At 43.2% G+C, this 26,330-nt stretch overlaps 1 protein-coding gene across 3 annotated transcripts in view; it reads right to left on the bottom strand.

The window, feature by feature from the left end:
- Positions 1–26,330, bottom strand: part of scaper (S-phase cyclin A-associated protein in the ER) — a 143,588-nt gene that overhangs the window by 76,392 nt on the left and 40,866 nt on the right. For 2 of the 3 annotated variants that reach the window (XM_046351197.1, XM_046351216.1), the window contains exons 5-18: positions 23,789–23,889; positions 20,187–20,303; positions 19,284–19,411; positions 18,874–19,130; positions 12,826–12,993; positions 12,595–12,658; positions 9,593–9,728; positions 9,345–9,456; positions 8,791–8,931; positions 8,400–8,555; positions 8,156–8,298; positions 7,344–7,425; positions 7,063–7,215; positions 4,677–4,784 (exon numbers count right to left, since the gene is read on the bottom strand). In XM_046351197.1, coding sequence (XP_046207153.1) covers positions 4,677–4,784; positions 7,063–7,215; positions 7,344–7,425; positions 8,156–8,298; positions 8,400–8,555; positions 8,791–8,931; positions 9,345–9,456; positions 9,593–9,728; positions 12,595–12,658; positions 12,826–12,993; positions 18,874–19,130; positions 19,284–19,411; positions 20,187–20,303; positions 23,789–23,889 — 1,866 coding nt within the window. The remainder of the gene's footprint in view (positions 1–4,676; positions 4,785–7,062; positions 7,216–7,343; positions 7,426–8,155; positions 8,299–8,399; positions 8,556–8,790; positions 8,932–9,344; positions 9,457–9,592; positions 9,729–12,594; positions 12,659–12,825; positions 12,994–18,873; positions 19,131–19,283; positions 19,412–20,186; positions 20,304–23,788; positions 23,890–26,330) is intronic. The other variant, XM_046351206.1, reaches the window with a different exon arrangement.

Genomic DNA, 26,330 nt, shown 5'->3' with positions numbered 1-26,330 from the left:
TTCGTATCTCCAGAGAAGCTTTTGTATCGGCATTTAAAAAGTTGTAGTGTACCCTACCCTAACAGACAAACATGCCATAGCTGAGGCGTTTTCAAGGGGCCACATCCCATTATGTCAGAGAGAAAAAAAAAGTACCCCGTGCTCGCAAGACTGTCTTCAAGATGCATCTGTATCCCAGAGACATTGGCGCAATGGATAGGCTAGGAAATTCTTGAGCCTTTCAGTCATGACCGTGGCCCTGCCTTGCTTGAGAGGCAGCTGTTCAGTAATCTTTCTGAGAGCCTATCCCTTCCAATGCTCCTTCCGTTTACTTAACTGAATTGTTCCAAAACATGAGCCATCTCACATATCACAAATCACATTAAAAGACAGAAAGGATTTTAAATATTAACTCATCTACAGAATTAATTGATACCATGACCATGTCATTGCCTAATGCTTTTATTTGAACTTAACTATAAGATTATTTTGTATCATGACAGGTGAGGAGGATGAGGATGTGTAACTGACAGGTGTCTGGATGAAGCAGGAAGACAATAGGCCACAGAGCCAGGCCTGAGGGCAGAGCTCCCTCACAATTACCTACCACACACTGCTTCTCCTCTGTTCTGTTCTGGAAGGAGTAACCAGAGGGCTTTCTAAACATCACACAGCGCCCAGAAAACAGGCCTCTTTAGAGCACAATCTAAGACACAGGACTCAGAGGTTGGCTTTGCACTTGGTGTGAAATAGACAGCGGTATGTCATGTTGGGTACAATGTGATGGCACACTGGATCCAGCTACACACACCATCCATGCAACTTGCTCACAGGACCTTTGTTTTATGGAACATAATCCTTTCTGTGACATTCAAGTAGCAATTGCAACACAGAACATGATAAATATGACAGACTTACAAAAAATGTATATTAATTCTCTATGCATCTTTCAATGCCTTCCATTTTTAGAAGTGTTTCAATTAATATTTTATCTTCCAGGAAATCTGAACTGCAACTTCACTCCTTCAACTAGTTCAAACGGTTTCTGTACACTTGGTTCTAACAAGCCTGGCAAAGACAGGGGTACTTCAGCTGGCACTCTGTGTATTTCAACAAGGGTCTCTGGCCACCAGAAGGGATTCATCATCAACACCACCCTCGTTTACTGCTGGCTCCAGGAGGTCAAGTCTCATACCCAGAAGCCGGAGTCCATCACAGCCTAGTGATCCCTCTTTTGGCACAGGCCTGTCCCACAGCTCCATTCTCAGAGGCCCAGCTGAGGGTGCAGGAGGGGGCTGGGAAGGGATGAGTATTCCCTTGGAGAGGTCACTGGTGTTTTTGTGCTGCTGTGTCAAGGGTGACCCAATAAATAAATCCAATATGTCCAACCCGAGGGGCCCTGGACATTGCATATATCATTAAAACAGGACATTTGACAACTAATAAGTGTAAGTAAAGAGAGTGATTGCAATCCCAGACGTTCCCTCGGCACATCGATCCAGCCCTGTTGATAATCATTGTATTTTCTATTTAATTCGCAAGTCCTTGAAAATGAGAGAAAATGACTAAATATGAAGCCTTGGGGCATCTGCCGCGCGCTTCCACTGAAAAACTATGTAGTGACCTCTGTACAGTTCAGCCAACCATCTTCATTTTAATTAAAAATATTTCATTCCAGCAAGAGTTATGGAACCAGCGGCTGGAAAATTGTTGGCAGTTGCATGAATGAAATACTGCACACCAAAATGAGCAGGACATAAATAAAGAAAGGCCAGCATAGTCTATCTAAACAAAAATCCCAGGACATTTCTCCAACGCCTGCTTGATTGCCCTCAAAAGCTGAATGAAAATGTGTGACAAAAGCAGGGCTGAATAGCCCATAATTGAAAAATAGTGTAGTAAATGATAAGAGCATGTCCAGTAGAGTTGTCTTGTCTCATCCCATTACAACAAAGAGCCATTATTACTCAGGGAACACCATGCTGATAATCCATAGTACATACATTGCAATCGTTTGGACCCATTAGCTAAGCCATTTCATACCCCACCAGCCACTACTAGTGTAAAGCATAGCCTACATTGCATGGTTTAAAGGCAGTCGGAATAGGTTGTGTGATACTGGCTGTGGCCATAGTACTGTATTGGAAAGTTGCATAACTTCATTGCCAATGCCTTGTTTATCATACTGTCAAACAGAGAAATGGGCATCAGTTAGAAAGCAAATGATTTAGAGTGGAAGGTGGTGGGATTAATGATCAGCCAGTGAGAACAGGTTTGAATGAAGGAGCTGCTAGGGCCAAAGGTGATGTATATAGCACCAACAGTTGTCAGCCTCACAAAGAGCAGCATGCTGAAAAGGAAATCTCATATTGCAGAGCAGGCTGAGAAGCTCTCTTCCTTTAACGAGCAGCCTTCCCATGAAAAGTGCTCTGTGACAGAACGGCCTATAGATATGAGGGTGATGTCACCCCTCAACTGACTCACCGAACCCTAACTGTTTACATTTTAGGGCCCCTTTATAATCACAAAGCCAGCGAGAGAGCCTAACATTATATGATTCAAACAATAATAATGAGCCCGTCATAAACAACAATAACCTTCATTTAATATCACAGACGATATCTAAGTATTATTATTTTGTTGGGATGATGGACAGATGGGGTATCTGAATATTTGAGGTAAGACTTCTGTTGAAAAGGATATACAGTGGGGCAAAAAAGTATTTAGTCAGCCACCAATTGTGCAAGTTCTCCCACTTAAAAAGATGAGAGAGGCCTGTCATTTTCATCATAGGTACACGTCAACTATGACAGACAAAATGTGGAAGAAAATCCAGAAAATCACATAGTAGGTTTTTTAAATGAATTTATTTGCAAATTATGGTGGAAAATAAGTATTTGGTCACCTACAAACAAGCAAGATTTCTGGCTCTCACAGACCTGTAACTTCTTCTTTAAGAGGCTCCTCTGTCCTCCACTCGTTACCTGTATTAATGGCACCTGTTTTAACTTGTTATCAGTATAAAAGACACCTGTCCACAACCTCAAACAGTCAAACTCCACTATGGCCAAGACCAAAGACCTGTCAAAGGACACCAGAAACAAAATTGTAGACCTGCACCAGGCTGGGAAGACTGAATCTGCAATAGGTAAGCAGCTTGGTTTGAAGAAATCAACTGTGGGAGCAATTATTAGGAAATGGAAGACATACAAGACCACTGATAATCTCCCTCGATCTGGGGCTCCACGCAAGATCTCACCCCGTGGGGTCAAAATGATCACAAGAAAAAAATCCCAGAACCACAAGGGGGAACCTAGTGAATGACCTGCAGAGAGCTGGGACCAAAGTAACAAAGCCTACCATCAGTAACACACTACGCCACCAGGGATTCAAATCCTGCAGTGCCAGACGTGTCCCCCTGCTTAAGCCAGTACATGTCCAGGCCCATCTGAAGTTTGCTAGAGAGCATTTGGGTGATCCAGAAGAAGATTGGGAGAATGTCATATGGTCAGATGAAACCTAAATTTAACTTTTTGGTAAAAACTCAACTCGTCGTGTTTGGAGGACAAAGAATGCTGAGTTGCAGCCAAAGAACACCATACCTACTGTGAAGCATGGGGGTGGAAACATCATGCTTTGGGGCTGTTTTTCTGCAAAGGGACCAGGACGACTGATCTGTGTAAAGGAAAGAATGAATGGGGCCATGTATCGTGAGATTTTGAGTGAAAACCTCCTTCCATCAGCAAGGGCATTGAAGATGAAACGTGGCTGGGTCTTTCAGCATGACAGTGATCCCAAACACACCGCCCGGTCAACGAAGCAGTGGCTTCGTAAGAAGCATTTCAAGGTCCTGGAGTGGCCTAGCCAGTCTCCAGATCTCAAACCCATAGAAAATATTTGGAGGGAGTTGAAAGTACATGTTGCCCAGCAACAGCCCTAAAACATCACTGCTCTAGAGGAGATATGCATGGAGGAATGGGCCAAAATACCAGCAACAGTGTGTGAAAACCTTGTGAAGACTTACAGAAAACGTTTGACCTCTGTCATTGCCAACAAAGGGTATATAAGAAAGTATTGAGATAAACTTTTGTTATTGACCAAATACTTATTTTCCACCATAATTTGCAAATAAATTCATTTAAAAAATCGAAGTGTACCTGTGTACCTATGATGAAAATTACAGACCTCTCATCTTTTTAAGTGGGAGAACTTGCACAATTTGTGGCTGACTAAATACTTTTTTGCCCCACTGTATGCATCCCTTTTCATCTCAATATCATATCATATCATATAAATTATATTAAAATTCTGGGTAACAATTAAGTACCGTAGTATGATTTTGATTGAAAATAATGGTCAAAAACATAAAAATAGATTCATAGCAAAGGGCAATTTCTCAAGTATTTTGCTAGGACTGTCTGGGAGTGGTCTGAGTGGGGAGGGGAAAACTGAAAACTTGCTGTTACTGGCAGAGGTTTGGAACTCTTTCTTATTGGTCTATTAACAAATTTACAGGCAAAAACTCCATCCCACCAAAACAGGCTGAAATTTCAGACGGTCTTTTCAAACAGCTCTTACATGAAAAGGGCATAATCAGAATGTTCACAATTTCACAGTATGGAGATTATATATATAAAACTAGGAAAACATTTTTTTTTTTTACTGCACTGGGCCTTTAAGTGCTTGGGGGTACGCACCACTTCCTCATCGGAGAGCTCCCGTCCCTGGATACTACTGCTGTCTCTCACAGCCTGCTGGTGCCTCTTGCCCTTGGTGTGGCTGTACAAGTGCACCTCCGTGGTGATCTACAAACACACAAGTCAGAGGTTACTGCTGAGGACAATGTAGGCATAGACAGTCAACAAGGTCCCCACCCCCCATGGGAGGCCACTACAACTATACATTACAACTGGTTTTCAATAAGATCTTACAGAATGTTTCTTCTCCACCTCCACTCACAAACTGAATACATAGTGAGACCTAATATTTTAGTAGGTGTCAGGAACTTAAATGCAGTCTTCAGATCGTGATCCATATGTTGTGCATGTTAAACACAATACGCCTTTAGTGGAATGAATTGACAAGGTAAAGAAGAAAGGTGGCAAGTGTGGCAGTGTAGTTTCTTCAACCAGCATGTGATATTTGTCAGACAGACATGAGAGCATTGTTAACCTGAAGATGACTTCATGGCTGCATTTCATGATATTCTCCTTTCTGACAGCACAGTAGGACCATACTAAATACTGCAGTATGAAATTGTGGCTGACAGATCCACTCAGGATGATCCAGCCTATATAACAACATTAATGTGATTGCTTTAGGATGGTCAATCACAAATCAAGCAGAATATTTTTATATTTCATTCCACGATTCTGTGTCTATGATTACTCCACACACCAACTGATTAACTAATGTCCCTTCTGTCATTGTTGCTCCTCACACACAGAGTGACCATATACAGTGGCATGTTTTAAAAACGACACACTGAATAGTAAGGCTGGCAATTTGCCAGGGACCTCTCAACATGATATTATCATGATACTTCAGTGCCAATATGATATGAGATTCTCAAGATTCTATATGCATGTGATTTGATACTACGATTTGATGTTCCAAACATATTGCTGGTGCAGAGGTACAAGGGAGCCTTTGAAAAGTAATGTAAACAAAAATGCTGAAAACATGTTGGCTCTGTATTTAAAAAGAAGATGCAGAAGGGCAACTCCAAGGGTAATGAAATGATGCTGAGACTCAGATATTTTACTTTAAAATGTATACTGAACAAAAACCATTGATTTCAAAGTTTAACAAACCATACAACACTATGCACTTTTAACAATTTCCACTTAAAATGTTACAAAAACACATTTACAGGAAGACCTGTGCAGATACAAACTTTGGTAAAATAATAAAACTGGGAGAGATTTTACCGTAACTCTATTACCAAACCTCGCATCCACACAGTTTTCCAGTAAATGTTAATCTTTTTTTATTTACTGTGTAAATTGAGTCATTATGCATAGTGTTGTACAGTTTGTTGAACTTTGAAGTCAATGTTTTGTGATTGTAATACATTTTAAAGTGAAAAATCGTATTGTCAGTGTAATTTCGTTACCGTATAATTTCCCCCCCCATCACTACTGAATAGCTGACATATTAAACTGTGGGCAAGATTGGATGATACACAGACAGAAGCATTGGAATAAGTGGTGTGAAGATGAAGAATTGACACAAACAGCGTGAGGTGAGGTTGATGTGGCTGTGTCGTTTTCCTCCCACTCATGGCTGGAATAAAGCCTATTACAGATGGCCTGTGTTTAATGTCATTAAATAGAGTGCCATCTGCTGACCTATAGATGATCTCTGGTGTCAGATGCTGGCCAAGGTCATCTGACATTTTTTAACAAGATTCCCCCCTCTACCACCCACACACACACACTGTTCTTTATCTGATGCTAGTTGGAGCTTCAAGGTGTCTCAACCTTGTAGCAGTGAGAGCCGGCCGGGTCCGTCACAGGCAAATGTGCCTGCCTATGGATTTGTTGCCTGTCACTTGAAAATCATGCCCAGTCATAAATCTCTACTCCAGAGTTCATGTTTAATCAATGCAGTTAAATCCTCATTTAAATACATTCTCTCCCAAAATCCTCTGAATCACCTTCTCGTCAGCATTTTTATGCATACAGTCTGCCAAGCATCAATAGATGGGACCTCCACAGACGCTCTACTGCCACAAAGCTGCTGCTGCTTTCCCCTTCAGTTTAGGTTAAGCATGTAAGCCATTCAGCCTCACAAATTATTGCAAGAAATTAAGTTAATTAAGTACAAGGTTGAACTTCTCACTGGAGAGTGGATCAAGCCAATTTGAATGTATATGCTAAAATGGTTCTTTACTCAGTATGCCAGCATCTGTCTAATGCTACCAGATGTCTGGTGACTAGTGTCACATCTAGTGTCAGAGGGAATATATGCCAAGGACAACTGGGCAAAATATAAAATCAGCATCTACACTAAGAATAATACAAAGACATCTGGCTAAAAAACAGATAATTAAAAATCATTTCAGGGCTTATGAGTACATACCACAACATTGCACAAGGAGCACTGTTTCGTGCGCTCATATGGTGTCAGTTTAGGGGCATAGTCAGTGTTGGCATGTCTGCCACTGCTGAGTTCTGCTGCCTTCTCTTTCCTCTGCTCAATCTGCTCCATGTGCCTGCGACTGCTCTCATCGTGCTGGGAAGGAGAACAACCAAGAAGTCAACTAGAAATGGTAAACTTTTGTCTGGTCTGCAACTAGGAAATGTCAACATTAGTCTGGTCTTTAATGAAGGACAGGAGTGAGGTGCAGCAGCAACACTAACCTTCATCTGAATCTTCTTCTGCAGTTCCTCCATGGCCTCCTGTTGAGCAGCGCTGAGGGCAGCCAGACGCTCCTCTCTGTCTCTGTGGAGAGGACAACATACAGGAGCAGTGAGTACGTTTACATTCACACTAATAATTCAATATTAAGTGGATTATGGCAGTAGGCCGAGTATGGAATTAGTCATGTAAACACTCTGCTTATCTTAATCACTGTAACGTCAAAATCTAAGTAAGCAAAGGCCGATTTTCGGGGCAATTTTTCAAATGATTAGGACATGTAAACAGTTTAAGTCAGTATTCTAGCAGTGGATTTGATCGGTGCCTGTGCCAGCAAGGTAGCGCAAGCCTCCCCTTATGCACGAGTGAAGTGAGTTTGGGAAAAACTGAATGTATGCATTTTAGAAATAGCTTTCACATATAAACTTTATATGTCCGAACTCAGAATCAAAGAGTATTTGCAAAAATAACAGTCACTGTGGTAGAACTTTTATTTGATTGCCAATTTTCTGCATTTATCAAAAGTCCCATCAGGTAGCCCGATTTTAGGTGTCATGGAAACATGATTATTAGTGAAATCGCTCTTCTTGCAAAGCATGTAAAAGTTTTAAACAAACGATTCTATTAATCTGACTACCTACAATAATCGTATTATTGTGTGCATGTAACCGTGCTCAGTGAGGAGAGCATCCTCCTTGACATCCGTATCAGACGGATACTCCCAACTGTAAATCTATTATACATGAAGAACAATGAACATTTGATAGTCCAAAAAAAGATGTGTGATTCCAACTGTGAGCCAGGTGGTACAGACCTGGCCCTCTCTCGTGCAGCGTCCTCCCTGGCCCTCTCCTTCTCCTGCTTCTGCTGCTCAATGCGCGCATCCTGCTCCTTCCTCCTCATCAGCAGCTCCTCCACACGCGCCTGTCTCTCTGCCTCCAGAGCACGCTTACGCTCCTGGGGAGACAGACGGGAACCATAGCCAGTCAGTGGGACTGTACACTGGGGTAAGCCAGAGAGGTCTGGGGGGAAAAGGGGGAGCTGCTGTTCATTGTTACCTGTACAGCCTCATCTCTGGCCTGCTTCTCTTCCTGTCTCCTGCCTCTCTCCTCCTGCAGCTCGTTGAGGCGCTGCTCGTACTCGTTCAGCTTAGCCAGCACGTCGTGCCTCTTGTTCTGTGCCTCCAGAGTGTTGATGAATGCTATCTCATTCACCTGTACAGAGTCACAAGGCCACCGGTCAACAAGTCGGAATCATTAAGCTACAAAAAAAATCTAAAAGTCTGCCTCTACTCTAGTTTGCCATTGCTTTTTAGTCGTCCTTTGTATTTACTTTAAGAACATTCTCAGTGTCAAAAATGTATTATCACAAGGGAAATCTAATTAGAACAATACTTCAACTCTTGGACATGTAGCTAGGTGTGCAGTGTTCCAGGGGTCAGTCCTGTACCTTGGCCTCCTCCTCCTGAGCCTTCTTTACTATGGCCTGGAGCTGCAGCTCCCGCTTGAATTCTGCGTGGAGTAACTTCTCCTCCATCATCCTCCGCCGCTGGTCCAACAACTCCTCCTTCCATTTCCTGACCTCCTTCTCCTGTGAGGGAAAGACAGCTTGGGTCAGCTCATTTCACTCATGTACATTTCTCTAACCAAGGTAGACATTTTCATGGTGTCTTGCTTTCAAAGCATTTCCTGCTACCCGCTCTGGTCTTATGTCCACAGGGATTAATGTGAATATACACCACTTCATGTATTTATGTGGTTAATACTCAGGATTATTCAAGGGCTCACTCATCCCACGACGGCCTGAAGAACAAAAACAAACGTCATGAAAGATTGAGTTTGGGCTAAGTCTCTCCCAGACACATCTGTGGCCAGCTGGTTTGAGAGAGGCGGAGCTGGCCTCTGATATTTAGTGATTCTATCTGGCAGTGTGCTGACAGAAGCTCTCCTCGTGGCCAGTCTGGGGCTAGGCTGTGGTGTTTCCTGTTGGCTCTGTCCACTCACCCTCTCCAGGAGCTTCTGCAGCTTGTGGGTCTTCTCATCCCGCAGTTTCTCTCGGAGCTGCTGGGCCTTCAGCTGTTTCTCCTCATGTTTCTTCTTAGACTCCGCAATGGTTCTGCCAACAAAGACAGAAAAAAACGACTTTCCTCTCCCCCAATTGTCTTACACACAGTAGCAATGAACTTTGACATGAATCAAGATCTTTTCTCTGACAAACTTCAGCGTGACATGAGGGTGCGTGTGTGTCTCACCTTTTACGAGATGGTGAGGACAGTTTCTCGTGCATGTGGATTCCATGGCCAGGGGGTCTAGAAGGCTCCTCCTCCACGATGTCCCCCCAGGAGGTGCTCTGACGCCAGGGCTCCCTCGCTGCAGAGAGAGGTGAGTCTAGACATTGACCACATCTGTGTCTTTAGCAAGAGCATCAATACATTTCATTATATGTACTGAACAAAAATATATAAAACTCAACCGATTTTACTGAGTTAAAGTTCATAAGGAAACCAGTCAATTTAAAGAAATTCATTAGGCCCTAATCTATGGATTTCACATGACTGGGAATACGGAATCTGTTGGCCACAGACTTTTACTAAATTTAAAAGTTGAGACGTGGATCAGAAAACCAGTCAGTATCTGGTGTTACCATAATTTGCATCATGCAGCGCGACACATCGCCTGAGGATAGAGTTGATCAGGCTGCTGATTGTGACCTGTGAAATGTTGTCCCACTCATCTTCAATGGCTGTGCAAAGTTGCTGTCGTAAACGTCGATCCAGAGCATTCAAATATGCTCAATGGGTGACATGCCTCAGGATCTTGTCACGGTATCTCTAGCAATTCAAATTGCCATTGATGAAATGCAATCGTGTTTGAGGTCTGTAGCTTATGCCTGCCTATACCATACTTAAGGGACCCATGTGGCAGCTCCCTTATGATTGATGAGCATTTTCATAGGGCAAATGGACGGTCCCTTACTAGAGGACCTCGAGTGATATTAAAATAGTCTGACGGCCTCAGGTTGCCCCCCAAGGCCTGGTCTTCCAGGAAGTCAAAAAATACAGTGTCAAGGAGACTCGTTTTCGAAGATATACATTTATATATTTTTGAAAATGTTCTGCTGTACCAGATAATTCCAGCAGATGGCAACTGACTGCATATTGCAAATGGACATTTCAAATTCAAATTTACATGGCTTTTTCTCGTAAATGAAACAGACTTCAAAGACAAAACTCGAGCACAGTGGGTGGCCAAATGTACTTTTAGCCCAGAAACATGATGGCAGAGGCCACAATGCTCTTTGAGTTCATGCACATTTTGTGGGATTGAAGGTCGAAAACGGTAATACAGCACTATTTTGACCGCTTCACGTCAAAGTACATGAACCAGCCATTTATCATCGTAGTTTACGAGAAATTGTACAACGTCCATTTCATGATGCTTAAACAAATGTTTTTTTTTCTTTAAAAAGTTAGAGATCCTGTTGAGGAGTGTTAAGGTGTGTTTCGGAGCTCTACGTGCTTTTCTGCACTCACACACACAACCAATATGGAGTGACAGTGTGGGGCTTATACAGACGGAGCCTGCAATAGTTACCGGCGTTCGAACCATCAAACCGTCAGACCTAGAGCTCCGAAACTTATATGTGGAAACTTATGTGGCTCTAGAAGGTTCTCAGGTCGAGAAACAGCCTCGTAAATTTGCAATATCTTCAATTAATTTTTAACATCGCGGAAATGACAACATTTAGAAAAGTCCCCAGAATAACAAGACTAGGTGCATTGAAACCGCCTCGTCCCATAGAGACGGATGTACTCGTCCTCTTGCTCAGTTGTGCATCGGGTCCTCCCACTCATCTTTCTATTCTGGTTAGAGCCAGTTTGCGCTGTTCTGTGAAGGGAGTAGTACACAGCGTTGTACGAGATATTCAGTTTCTAGTCATTTACAACATTAACAATGTCTACACTATTTCTGATCAATATGTTGCTATTTTAATGGACCAAGAAATGTGCTTTTCTTTCAAAGACAAGGATATTTCTAAGTGACCGCAAACGTTTGAACGGTAGTGTAATACATTGCCAGTCTTAACATGTTATACAGCATATTGTCAGTGTGAACATGCTATTCTGCAAGATGACAGTGTCCCCATTGCCAGTGTATATTCATTAGGACTTCCCATTACGAAATTAACATGCTGAATCAACACCAATGAGAAATTCTAACTTGCTATGATCAGAACTTGACAAATAGACCTTCTAGGTTGATTTAGGGCTTAACATAGTGATATATTTCATTTGGTCAGTATATAGGCCATCTCAACATTATATATGCCATTTGCACATGGTTCACTGACTTTTGGGTTTGGAAGCCTACTTCCTATGATCATATATGGCAAATGGACTAAACATAGGCCTTATGAACAAACTCGCATAAGACAAATCTATCTAGGTACATACGGTTCATACATATTTATAATTGACAACAAAAAAATATTTATAAAAAAAAAAACAGTCCAAAAACGCACTTTTTACGAGGTTCATTTTTTAAATTCAGGTTGTGAAGATTTCACCCTTGAGACCTGACTTTGACCATTTCCCACATAGAATCCTATGGTGGAGGAGCGCGCTCGCCCCCTTTGGGATTTTTGGTTTATTACACCCGGCATTTACTATGTTCCGCTTGCAATATGTTTTTGACCAACTGCGATTGTGTATATGTTTCGCCCAATGACAATAAGTAGCCATTAAATTTTGTCCATTTCACGGGGGTCTTCCCTTACATAACTCCATGTACTGCAAAATTCTCAAAAACGATGGAGGCGGCTTATGGTAGAGAAATTAACATTCCATTTTCTGGAAACAGCTCTGGGGGACATTTCTTCAGTCAGCATGGCAATTGCGCGCTCCCTCAAAACTTGAGACATCTGTGGCATTGTGTTGTGACAAAACTGCACATTTTAGAGTGGCCTTTTAGTCCCCAGCACAAGATGCACCTGTGTAATGATAATGCTGTTTAATCAGCTTCTTGATATGCTACACCTGTCAGGTGGATAGATTATCTTGGCAAAGAAGAAATCCTCACAGAGATGCAAACAAATGTGTGCACCAAATTTGAGAAAAATAATATTGTTGTGCTTATAGAACATTTTTGGGATCTTTTATTTCAGCTCATGAAACATGGGACTAACACTTTACATGTTGCCTTTATATTTTTGTACAGTATAGATTAATTACAACTAAACAGAAAAGAGATTTACCGTCATAATCGGCTAACATGTCACTCCAGTCCATGTTGAGTCCACCTCCACTGCCAATGCTGGCCTAGAAGAGAGAGAATCAGTTCATGATCAGTGACAATCATTAGGATATTGCAAGGTGAGCAAAACTCAAGACCTGGGGAAAGAGATCCTACCACTTCACATTTTTAACCACCAAACTACTTTCATATGACCAAAGAAAAGCGTGAGTGTGTGAGGTATGTGACTTACAGAGAAGTCACACTCGTTGTCAGTCTCCAGGTCATTGTTCTCAGCCTGGATCTCTCTGGTCAGCTGTTCCTCTTCAGCGATGGCGCTGGCAATAGCCTCCTCATTGGCCTTCTCCAGGCGGTCAGCCAGCTCCTCCTTCTTAGCCAGGACCTCTGCCATGGACTGGGGCTGGACACACAGCACACACACAGACTCACATACAGCTCCTTCCTCAGGTCATTCAGGTTTGACCAAGCCCACTGGCAGTCAGGGTCTATCTCGACATCTCTAAAATGCAGGAATGTTATCTATTCCTTTTACCAAGAATTTGAAATGTGTTATTATATAGTGGTGGGCTTGGCGGGATCAACTTAAAACATTCCCTGAGTTTTATTTTGAAGAATGTGTCTTCATTTCATACAGCTCTAAGAGTACCATTTTGAGATGTTGGTATTATAACAATGTCAAAACTGAAAAGAAGATCAAACCAAAAAGTTAACTGCATCAACCAATCACAAGATCACAGGTGAGGAAGCATTCAGGAGTCATGCAGAACAAGTTAACTGTGAGGATGACGAGATGGTGGAAGGAGGCACAACTAAGGGACCATTTCACTGGCATGGTTCAAAACGAAACACAGGTCGGAATAAATACCTACTAGATTAGTCTAAATAGCCTGATGGAGACCAAAATGTCTCAATGTCTATTTGTCTTTACACTTCTGACATGAACTTGACAAATAGTCTTTCCTTAGTCCGAAATTACCATCAGGGAGAATAGATAGCTAGCTGCACTCCAGTCCAGAGAGACCAGAGCTCCAATCTAACTTAACAAGGGGAATAAGGGAGAGGTTTCTCTCACCAACAAAGCTGTTGGTCTCTAACTAGGGTCCTGCAGGGGAGTCTAAACAGCACTGGGCTTATCTGAGCCACCCAGAAAGGTGTCTGGCCTAATCCAGAACTAAGACCAGATCTGCCTGCGTTTGATCTGAGCAAAGATGACTTTCCCTGTAGATCATTCAAAAGACATAATCTCTAGGTATAGAGAAAACCTCCATAAGAGGTTAAAGTGCTGTGGAAGTATCTATGACAGGCAGTAACCCTGCTAGTGAAGGAGGGTATTCCTGATTAACTATAGAGAGACTACATAGGCAGTAACAAACCTGACACGGGAAGGCTGCTGATCACTAATGCACAGTGGAGACCAGCTACAGAAAACAAACTAATACCTGACACAGTCATTATACAGTCGTGGCCAAAAATGGAGAATGACACAAATATAAATTTTCACAAAGTCTGCTGCCTCAGTTTGTATGATGCCAATTTGCATATACTCCAGAATGTTATGAAGAGTGATCAGGTGAATTGCAAAGTACCTCTTTGCCATGAAAATGAACTGAATCCCCCCCAAAAATGTCCACTGCATTTCAACCCTGCCACAAAAGGACCAGCTGACATCATGTCAGTGATTCTCTAACACAGGTATGAGTGTTGACGACGACAAAGCTGGAGATCACTTGGTCATGCTGATTGAGTTCGAATAACAGACTGGAAGCTTCAAAAGGAGGGTGGTGTTTGGAATCATTGTTCTTCCTCTGTCAACCATGGTTACCTGCAAGGAAACACATGCCTACATCATTGCTTTGCGAGTTCATTAGAACGTGCGTTGAAGATGTCGTTCCCATAGCAACGATAAAAACATTCCCTAACCAGAAACCGTGGATTGATGGCAGCATTCGCATGAAACTGAAAGCGCGAACCACTGCTTTTAATCAGGGCAAGGTGTCTGGTAACATGACCGAATATAAACAATGCAGCTATTCCCTCCGCAAGGCTATTAAACAAGCTAAGCGTCAGTACAGAGACAAAGTAGAATCTCAATTCAACGGCTCAGACACAAGAGGCATGTGGCAGGGTCTACAGTCAATCACGGACTACAAGAAGAAACCCAGCCCGGTCACGGACCAGGATGTCTTGCTCCCAGGCAGACTAAATAACTTTTTTGCCCGCTTTGAGGACAATACAGTGCCACTGACACGGCCTGCAACGGAAACATGCGGTCTCTCCTTCACTGCAGCCGAGGTGAGTAAGACATTTAAACGTGTTAACCCTCGCAAGGCTGCAGGCCCAGACGGCATCCCCTGCCGCGCCCTCAGAGCATGCGGAGACCAGCTGGCCGGTGTGTTTACGGACATATTCAATCAATCCCTATACCAGTCTGCTGTTCCCACATGCTTCAAGAGGGCCACCATTGTTCCTGTTCCCAAGAAAGCTAAGGTAATTGACCTAAACGACTACCGCCCCGTAGCACTCACTTCCGTCATCATGAAGTGCTTTGAGAGACTAGTCAAGAACCATATCACCTCCACCCTACCTGACACCCTAGACCCACTCCAATTTGCTTACCGCCCAAATAGGTCCACAGACGATGCAATCTCAACCACACTGCCCTAACTCACCTGGACAAGAGGAATACCTATGTGAGAATGCTGTTCGACTACAGCTCAGCATTTAACACCATAGTACCCTCCAAGCTCGTCATCAAGCTCGAGACCCTGGGTCTCGACCCCGCCCTGTGCAACTGGGTACTGGACTTCCTGACGGGCCGCCCCCAGGTGGTGAGGGTAGGCAACAACATCTCCTCCCCGCTGATCCTCAACACGGGGGCCCCACAAGGGTGCGTTCTGAGCCCTCTCCTGTACTCCCTGTTCACCCACGACTGCGTGGCCACGCACGCCTCCAACTCAATCATCAAGTTTGCGGACGACACAACAGTGGTAGGCTTGATTACCAACAACGACGAGACGGCCTACAGGGAGGAGGTGAGGGCTCTCCAGAGGGTAGTGAGGTCTGCACAACGCATCACCGGGGGCAAACTACCTGCCCTCCAGGAAACCTACACCACCCGATGTTACAGGAAGGCCATAAAGATCATCAAGGATATCAACCACCCAAGCCACTGCCTGTTCACCCCGCTATCATCCAGAAGGCGAGGTCAGTACAGCTGCATCAAAGCTGGGACCGAGAGACTGAAAAACAGCTTCTATCTCAAGGCCATAAGACTGTTAAACAGCCACCACTAACATTGAGTGGCTGCTGCCAACACACTGTCATTGACACTGACCCAACTCCAGCCACTTTAATAATGGGAATTGATGGGAAATTATGTAAATATATCACTAGCCACTTTAAACAATGCTACCTTATATAATGTTACTTACCCTACATTATTCATCTCATATGCATACGTATATATACTGTACTCTATATCATTGACTGCATCCTTATGTAATACATGTATCACTAGCCACTTTAACTATGCCACTTTGTTTACTTTGTCTACATACTCATCTCATATGTATATACTGTACTCGATACCATCTACTGTAAGCTGCCCTGTACCATCACTCATTCATATATCCTTATGTACATATTCTTTATCCCCTTACACTGTGTATAAGACAGTAGTTTTGGAATTGTTAGTTAGATTACTTGTTGGTTATCACTGCATTGTCGGAACTAGAAGCACAAGCATTTCACTACACTCGCATTAACATCTGCTAACCATGTGTATGTGACAAATAAAATTTGATTTGATTTGCACAAAAATGATTTCACAGGCAAGGATATTGCTGCCAGTAAGATTGCACCTAAATCAACCATTTATCAGATCATCAAGTACTTCAAGGAGAGTGGTTCAATTGTTGTGAAGAAGGCTTCCGGGCACCCAAGAAAGTCCAGCAAGCGCCAGGACCGTCTCCTAAAGATGATTCAGCTGGGGGATCGGGCACCACCAGTACAGAGCTTGCTCAGGAATGGCAGCAGGCAGATGTGAGTGCATGTGCACACACAGTGAGGTGAAGACTTTTGGAGGGTGGCCTGGTGTCAAGAAGGGCAGCAAAGAAGCCACTTCTCTCCGGGAAAAACATCAGGGACAGACTGATATTCGGCAAAAGGAACAGGGATTGGACTGCTGAGGACTGGGGTAAAGTAATTTTCTCTGATTAATCCCATATCTGATTGTTTGGGGCATCCGGAAAAAAGCTTGTCCAGAGAAGACAAGGGGAGTGTACCATCAGTCCTGTGTCATGCCAACAGTAAAGCAGCCTGAGACCATTCAGGTTGCTTCTCAGCCAAGTGGCTCGGGGAATAAAACATCAATATTTTGGGTTCATGGCCAGGAAACTCCCCAGACCTTAATCCCATTGAGAACATGTGGTCAATCCTCAAGAGGCGGGGGGACAAACAAAACCCCACAAATTCTGACAAACTCCAAGCATTGATTATGCAAGAATAGGCTGCCATCAGTCAGGATATGGCCCAGAAGTTAATTGACAGCATGTCAGGGCAGATTGCAGAGGTCTTGAAAAACTGCAAATATTGACTCTTTGCATCAACTTCATGTAATTGTCAATAAAAGTATGACACTTATGAAATGCTTGTAATTATACTTCAGTATTCCATAGTAACATCTGACAAAAATATCTAAAGACACTGAAGCAGCAAACTTGGTGGAAATTAATATTTGTGTCATTCTCAAAACTTTTGGCCACAACTGTACACATGCCATGACCCCTGGCCCTTTGGGCTGAACCTGTCCCTGAACTGGACACCCTGTCATAGGTTCTCTCACCATTTCAGCTCAAATCACAGTCAAGTTTTGATTATTGCCCACTTCATCAACACAGCATAACAACTGGGCTGGCTACTTCCAGCAACGAACACGACAGACACTGCTTTCAGAGCTCCCACAACCGGACCCATATGGTCATCCTCTCACAGCCAACCATCAACACCCCCAAGTAAACTGAGGTTCTGAGGGGGCTGAGCAGCATGTCATCTCACATTGTGGTTGAAGGTTCTGTAGATTGACTTTGTTTAGGCGGTGAAGGCCCCCGGGGGATCTCTGAACCCCCCCCCCCTCCCCCCGCACTGAGCCCTCCCCCCTCTGCTCCTCCATCGCTCAGCACTCACAGTGGAAAGCTCTGTGGGGTCCAGCACACTCTCCAGTTTCACCGCTGCCATGGGAGTCTCAGCCTGTCCTGGAGCAGATGCTGCCATGCCCTGTGACGCACCCCCGGCAGCCCCCTTGTTCCCCAGAGCACTGGACCCATCCATCTGGGCCGTGTCTAGGGACGGAGGGAGGGCTAAGGAAAGGACTGGAGCTGGTAGGGATAGGGTTGCAGGGGGGGGGTAGGGTCTTCGGCTTGTGTAAGAGAAGGGGTTGGGGCTGGTATGGGCGGAGGCGTGTCCTCACGGGGTGTGTCGACACACTGCCCCGAGTCTTGCACACTGTCTGCTGGGGGCTGCACCGACACAATCACACACACACAATATTAAACACATGCATATTCCAAGCATTTCATGAGAGCAGTGACAAATCAAAACGATTAACACACACATCATGCAGGGAGGTTGGTACTAACATGCCCTAAACACCCAAACCTCATCAGATCATCAAATAAACTATACTGAACAAAAACAAAAATAAACGCAAAATGTAAAATGTTTCATGAACTAAACTAAAAATTGATTTGCTGATTGGCTGGCTGGGCCTGGCTCCCAAGTGGGTGGGCCCATGTGCTCCCAGACTCACCCATGGCTACGCCCCTGCCCAGGCGTGTGAAATCAACAGATTAGGCCCTAATTTATTAATGAAAATTGACTGATGCCCTTATATGAACTGTAACTCAGTAAAAATAGTTGAAATTGTTTCATTTTGCGTTTATAATTTCTTTCAGTATAAATGTGGAAACACATGAAATCTGTCTAAATCAAGCAATGCCTAGAATACACCCCTACCCAGTGTGTTCTGAGGCATTGAGAGATAATTTATTTAATGAGTGAAAATGGCATCTTTCTGCCTCTGAAATTTTAGTGTACGATCAATTGTGTTAAAACTGATAGGCCCCGTCTGGACAGGCTGTCTATGAGTACTGTGGAGCCCAAAACAAAAACAATGTGGCTGATAAAATGGTTTTGAGTTACTCTGCACCACATCTCCCGTCTTCCTGAATAATTTATATATTTGTGGACTCCTGGGAGGGTGAGCGACGTCAGGGCTCAGTACCTCCATGTTACCCTTCTCCAAGTCTTCTGCAGTCTCCTCAAGTGGGACAGGCTCCTCAGGGATTGTCTGTTCACAGTGACCCGTGTCTTTATCCAGGGGGCAGGACCTGCCAAGGAGCTGTTGGTTCTCCTTGTTACTGTCGTCGTTAGGGCTGATGTGGGCCAGGACCGGGCTGACCTTGGCTACGATGATGGCAGAGCGAGGCCTAGCAGGACGTCCACGCTGGACTGTCTCCCAGCCCTCAGAGTCCTTCTTACCTGGACACAGAAGGACACACACAGATAAGAAGAGAACAAAACAAATGTCAATGCCCCATAGGCGTTAATCAGAAGGGGGGACACACCCTGAAGACAGAAGGACATCAGAGGTGTACTAAATGATGAGGATCATGTAGTTCATTCGCTGCTTACCTGGTTTCTCTACAGGACAGGTGTTGGGCTGGCTGGGGACAGGGAGAGACTGGGAGGACTTGACACGCTCAGCCCAGCTGGGGCCCGTGTGGGACAGACGAGCTACCGCCAGTGTGGGTGGAGGACCACTGGAGAGATAAACACATAAATCAGAACCAGAAGAGAACAATGCCAACATACACAAAAGCATTTCAACCAGAGAGATTATCACTGTACAAAAATAGTACAAATGCCTGTGAGGACCACTAAAAGAGATGACCCTAAGGTGAGCAGCTCCATCTGCCTCTTCCAGGCTGGGCTTTTCATCACAACACTCCCAGGGCCTACAGGGCTGTCTCAGGCAACAGACCTCCTTCATGATCAATACACATTTCCTGCAGCATTCGATTACAGGGAACTGCACATATTGAACTGATGCTTCAGCAGTCTTTAACCACACTTATCTACACCTCCCACTGTTTCTGTGGCGAGGGCCAGTGAGACTCAACAAATTACATTAAACAAATGCCTCGCCATCAGCAATCAATCCCCTTGATCAGATCACGCACAGAGTAGCCTCTACCAACCTAGACCAGTCGGCACATCATATCTTACATTGATTTGTTAGAGATTTTAGCATTTGCATTCCCTTTTCGCTAACTGTAAACATCTAATGATGGCTGACCATTTTACACGTAATGTCAGCCAGGCTGCAGCTGAAAGATGCTGAGGCGCAACAGATTGTACTGCTTCCCAGAATGTGCTGATGGGGAGTAAAACAACAAGGGATTTTGATGACTGCTGTGTGTTCATAATGACTGTCAGTCATTACATAAACATGATGGTAAGCAATTTGAGCTCAGATCGGAAACAGTGGAGATTAGGGCCGTCAACTGAACCAGAAATGAGATGGAGAAATCTTACCCAAAGTTGAGGGCACGGCGAGCACTAGGAGAAGGGACCATTCTGTCCGATGAGGGGCTAGGCAACACATGACGACCTGGGGACATTTTACGCACTTCCCAAGCCAAAGACGTGGGTCTTGATTCAGAGGGGACAAAGAAATTATGTTTTTCATAAACTTGTAATATAGTGTAGTACCATAGTTCAGGGTGAGATTTATGTCTCACTTTAGCTAAAAACTATTCAATTAATGGAACACAGAAACAAAGGTTGTCTGATTGATTAACAGTCTATGTAAAATGTACAAATTGGGAGACAACATAAAAGCTTGGATTTTTATATCTTAGTCAATTAACAGGTGTTGTGGTCACTGTGTTAAAGAGACGCCATTGATCCAGTGTGTTTGTGACTCAATGGCATGGAGCAGAGATGTCACTTAGAGGTTCCCTCCGGGAGCGAGTGACAGCAGTGTGAGTACCCAGCCAAATAGAAACAGCCAGGCGCCCCAGGGCAAAGGGTTCTTTGGCCGAAGGAGCTCTATTTTGGTAGATTCTAATGTCTTGTTTTGGATATTGTCTAGTTCTATATGATCAGGACTATTTTCTAAGTTGGAGAACATTAAACCTTTAACATTTAACCTGTCTTAGATACGGTTTTATTACAAGATAGGAATGGCGACAATGATGTTTGTTTTTCAAATTGTGTTTTATTAAAACATAAATATTTAGTACACAGCTCACATTATCTTGAAAAATGTATTCAAGTTTGTTATTCCAGGTCTCAGTTTTTTTTCCTTCAGTTTAGGGATTCGCGGTCAAATTCACTTTTAATAGAGAAACAAACACATTTGATGTTGTAAGTCCACAACGAGATGTTCAGAATCCACAAATGCTCAAACCACACCTGGAGACTATTTTTGAGGTCTGGGAAAAATCTAAGAATTTTGGATTTGTGGGTGAAGTTACCCTTTAATTCAAGTGTGCACCTAGCAAGAGGCTGTTGTTTAGCTGTGTTTAGCTGTGTTTTTGTAGCGCACGTGATGGTAGAGTTTGCAAAACAAATACCCACTGGATTGATGAAAATAATTAACATATTCTGCCAGTTAAGATTTAACTGAGAAGGTTTTGGGAAAGACTTTCCATCTACCAGAAGACTGTGGGAGACGCGCAACGCGCACATACAGACATTCTCGTTACCTCTTCAGAAAGTTACAGCAAATACTTATCACTGATGCATTCTGCTCATTTCTTATGATACACTTGGGAAAATTAAAACATGTTCAATACATTTAGTTGGTTCCTTACTAAAGTAAAGTATATTGTTAAATTCCGTTGTAATGCCTGGATTCCGTTTGGGCCCGAATTATCACACAGTATTTGGACCAGAATTGAGGCTCTCCACTACCTATTGTTCCTGCAGTGATGATTCACCATCTTCATCGAATGTTTTCATAATTTATCTAAAGATAATCGCCAAGAAACCTACCAGTAAACTATTCAAATCAGGGAGCCAAATAAATGTCTCTTTCAGATTCGATAGGCTACACTGACAAGAAGAGTCGCTCACTTTAGCGTCAATGTCTGGCAAGTCCCGTCAATCCTAGGAAAGGAAACCTGGGAAATAATTTGGTTTACTTGTTCGGATGCGATACCATGGACATAGTCTAACCACGTTGCATGATTTATGAATGGCAAATGGATATGGGAGATTGACTTTATCCAGTCAGTTCGACAGCTTTTATAAACTAGTCAACATTTGTGGTTTAGTTGTCAAAGCACGGTAAATAGCCTACTATGCTCCAAGACTCCGAGGCTAGCTATGTGCAACACGTGAATATGCCAGAAATATTAGGCTAAATCGTGGATTTTGACTCATCGTTACCGCTTACATTACATGGGACATACAAATTCACCAGCATCTTGCTCTCTCCGTGTATAGAAATTCGACTGCAACCAACCCCAGCACACAAAAAGTATACAGGGAGGCGGGATAGACAGCAGACTGCGTTTCTCTGTCATCACTCACTTTGTGACTGACGGGTGTCTATCCTATCAACAGATCGCTAGAAAATGCATGTCGTTCATTCCAGCAGGAGCGGGCTCGACTGACTAGTGAATTGAAACTTTTAAATATGAAGTGGAAAATGAATCTGTAATCGGTTGATTAGCAGACAGCCTAGGGTTGGGCGATATGGCCTAAAAATCATATCTACATTTTGTTCAAACTTATGTGCGATTCACGATATGCATTTAAATTTTGTGTATGTTCTCTCTAAATAGGCGGTGTACAATTAAAGGTAAAATACACAGCATATCAAAGCATCAGCAATAATCTAATTAATTCAGGGCGTGTGAAGTTATACCTAGGCTAAATATAAGCCTTCCACAACCATAAGACCCACTAATAGTGTATTTATTTCATCCACATATTTTAACCTGCTTTGTTGTTGTAATAGTCACGGATCTGGCTTTCAAGTTTGTCTATGAAAATGCCCTTTTTTGTTACACACTTAACTAGAACCATGCATAATGCACATTCACTAATAAATGACTAACTTCTTGTAGTAGGCATTAGGCTATAGAAAATAACAGGTCTCATCACCAATCTCAAGTCCACATGCTCGTGCTTAGCCAGCTAATCTTTATATTTCAAGTTTAGCCAACTTGGATCTATTTGCTAGTTAACGAGGTTGAACAGTTGAATTGTTACGAGCACACCCCTCTGTCTGTCTCCAATTGCTTGAAAAGCATTTTAGCCTGTCCACTTTGGTCAGATGTTGAAATCAAGTGGCCTACCTTATCAGAATGAGAACGAGTTGCCAATTCCTTATATAAATGTGTTATGCTTTATTGCACACTTATAAACAGACTAGACAGCTTGTATAACAGTCTGGCTAAAATGCTGCTAGTGGTGCGTGGTACCCCAATGCCGCTTACGACAACCTGAGCATTCATTTTCCAGAATCAATGTTCATCGATACTCTCGTTTTAGTAGTGTCTGCTCTGCATGCAATTTGAGTAGTTGAGACATAAAAAGGGTATGGTTAGAAAATGTTACTTCTCTATTACAGTAAACTAATGTCTCAATGTGTTGTGATCTCTCAACTTTGTTGGCGTGAGAGACAGGGTAGGGGCTTGGTGTGTGTAAACCATAGAAGAAGTGGTGAAGCGAGAGGATTCACGTTCGCTAAAATCTGTCCGAAATAAGCCCAATGCGTTTCTATGGGTTTATTTTGGACCTAAGCTTGTCGCCTGTCTTCCCACCTTTGAGACAAAGACTCACATTGTTAGGGCGGATACAAGCATCTTTTCATTATACACAGATCTCTTGTGTAAATGGGGAGGTGCATACAGCACAGAAGGAGTGAAAGAGATGAGACCAAAAATACAACACGTGAACAAGCAGACATAACGAAAAATAACAAAATCTTGATTCTTGCAATACAGGCATTTGGAATATTGGGCAAAGACATTATTTTTAATGAATCAAATCGACATCGCCCAGCTCTACGACAGCCGCCGCTAATGGAATATATATATATATATATATATATGACACACATATACACACACACACACACATCTGTGTGAGAGAGAAAGAAAGACAAGACATCGGTCAATCACCTGTTCTGGGCATCTGTTTTCTCTAACTTCTCCTGCAGCTGGATCCAGTCGATGAGAGCTTTAAAGTCCCGCACATAGTTGTCCAACATCATCAGCACCTCCTAAATAAAGACAAACACCTTTCAGACAGACGGGGGCATCTCAGTGTATCCATCACCAATCACACAAACATCCAGAGGCGTCATGCCGATAGGGGGCGCAGGGGTACTTGCCCACTCAGATTTGTCCAATATTTTTTTCTCTTTTGTAACACTACTAGCCACTTGCCAATTTTATGAAGTATGCTTTAGCTAGCCCATACAGGTTCCCAATCTCCCAACCTCATAACTAGCCTAGCTACCAAGAAGCCATTTCAGGCTGTTAATCAGGTTATAGTAGCTAGATTAACCATGTTAGCTGGCATGGTTCGTAGGTTTTAGAAAAGCAAGGAATAACTAAATGTACTGAATAAAACTCACATTCCTTAAAATCTTTTACCTAGATTTTAGCAAATGCAAAGAAGCATATTTAGTTTCCTTAAAAAAGAACCACCAGTCAGGAGGATAACAACTGCTCAAGAGGTATGCTTAGATATGCAGAAAAATATATGTTTAATAAAATTTGATATTTTTTTTTTTGCATAGAATTAACAAGATGATTATAGCTCTAAATAGCAGGAAAAAGCTGTTTCATGTGTTTGAAAGGGGGGCCGAGACCCCCCCAGCCATCCTTACGTACCTTGTGTCCCTTAAGATTTTTTAGATGCCTGACGCCCCTGCAATCGTCCACATATAATATCAGCACAATGAGAAACTACTTTGTCTTAGAGATTATGATTTGAAATTCAGTTCAGACTGTTCAGTGTGGTCTTGTGATAGGTTAACTTTGGAAAAAGCCATAGTGAGGGAGAAGTGGCACAGATCTCTGCACCCTGTGTATCGTCTCTATTTGTGGAGAATCTCAGAGGCTCTATCCAGCTCCAAATCTCACAGCACTCGGGGGCTCCAGTAACCCAAACGCCCCCTGCACCTCTAGAACACAGAGGAGTGGGAATCTGGGCCAGGGCCAGGCCCAGTCACAGTCAGTGGAGCACATCTCACCCACACAAACAGGTAAGAGGCCCTTCTATTCAGCCCATGACAAGGGAAGACAAAAACATCTCAGTAAAAATACTTCTCCCTGCACCACTGATCCACCACAAGAGGTGGGGCTGAAATTACCAATGACATTACCAGAGGGGCCAGGACTAATTTAATTGGCTTGTAATCATTTCTTGCACAGGGAGAGTCCGGTGACGCCATCTATTGTCCATCTGATACCTAATCTCGCTCTACCCACTGTTCATTTCCCATCCTCTGTGAAGGTGGCTATCAAAATACAACATTTTAAAACTCAGTCAAACTGGTAGGCTACATAAGGAGTCATTTTTCTTTATTTATTATAAGTCTTCTGACATGGTCAAAAAAACTATAAATCACAATGTATGTGCACTAGCCTACTTGTAAGAGATGAGGTTCATGTTTGTTTATCAGAGGACATAGTGAGTTGTGAAGGCTCGAGCCAGTCCTCCCCCTCCGCTCAGCACTCTAGTGAAACCGACAGAGAGGGGACATACTGGCTTGTGAAGACTATAGCCCATCTGTCCCCTCCTCAGCAGTCAGCCCAGGCAGAGCTCTGGTGATTGATGGAGAGTATGGGAGGGAGTGGTAATTGAGAGTAAAGCTTCACAGTGCTTTTAGTTAATAGAGAAGTCAGCTCAGTGAAAGATGTGTCCAGCAGCAGGCCTGCTGATTAGAGCTAGTTAACAGCCCCAGCCAGGCCCTCCGCTGCTGGTTTCATTTGATAATGAAGGCTGCAACAGCTGAGGACAGAGGGAGGCACTGCCTGGTGTGACACTGCGTGAAGGCACTGAAAACCATATTCACGACACAAACCAACACACTTGCCGACAAATACTACTCACCTAAGTAGAAGTACTTAAAATTTCCTGAAAACTGCATAAAGATTTAAACCTGCTAGAGGTCATATGAAGCCTGATGAACAGTAAAAACATGGTCATTTCAGTAGCAATGAAATGCTGAAAACATTTATAAGAGTGAAAGTTCATCCAATTTCACTTTTAGTTTCTGACAATATATTGTGTGCCAAATCATGTTTATTTTTGCCTTGAAGCTTCCTCAAAGTCATAATTTATGATGCAGTAGATCCCTTCTACTGTAGCTCTCCTCCCCTGCATGGTAGCGTAGTATGATGTGGCATAAATCAGGGCCCAGATGGAACAAATGGTTTATAAGAAATAACTCATTAGACCTGGGGGCTGTGGGTTAAAGAGATGTGGGCGTTATTAATATACAAGCATAAATCAGATCACTGCATGGTCTGGCTCTCCTGGCTGGGGCTGGAGGGTCCCACACAGGAGAAACCAGTGTTGATGAAGGAAGGGCTGAACTGTATCTGTTGGTCTGTTAGTCTCATTCAAACAACAGAAGCACACAATCAAACTCTCCCCACAGTTCTAAATGTCTAAACTCGTCTATAGGCCTGAGAACAAAGTGATGTCACA

The sequence above is a fragment of the Oncorhynchus gorbuscha genome, linkage group LG01 (genome assembly GCF_021184085.1).
Source record: "Oncorhynchus gorbuscha isolate QuinsamMale2020 ecotype Even-year linkage group LG01, OgorEven_v1.0, whole genome shotgun sequence".
In the NCBI taxonomy this organism is placed as follows: domain Eukaryota; kingdom Metazoa; phylum Chordata; class Actinopteri; order Salmoniformes; family Salmonidae; genus Oncorhynchus; species Oncorhynchus gorbuscha.
Note: the sequence above shows the minus strand (reverse complement) of the source record. Positions and strands in the feature narration are given on the sequence as shown.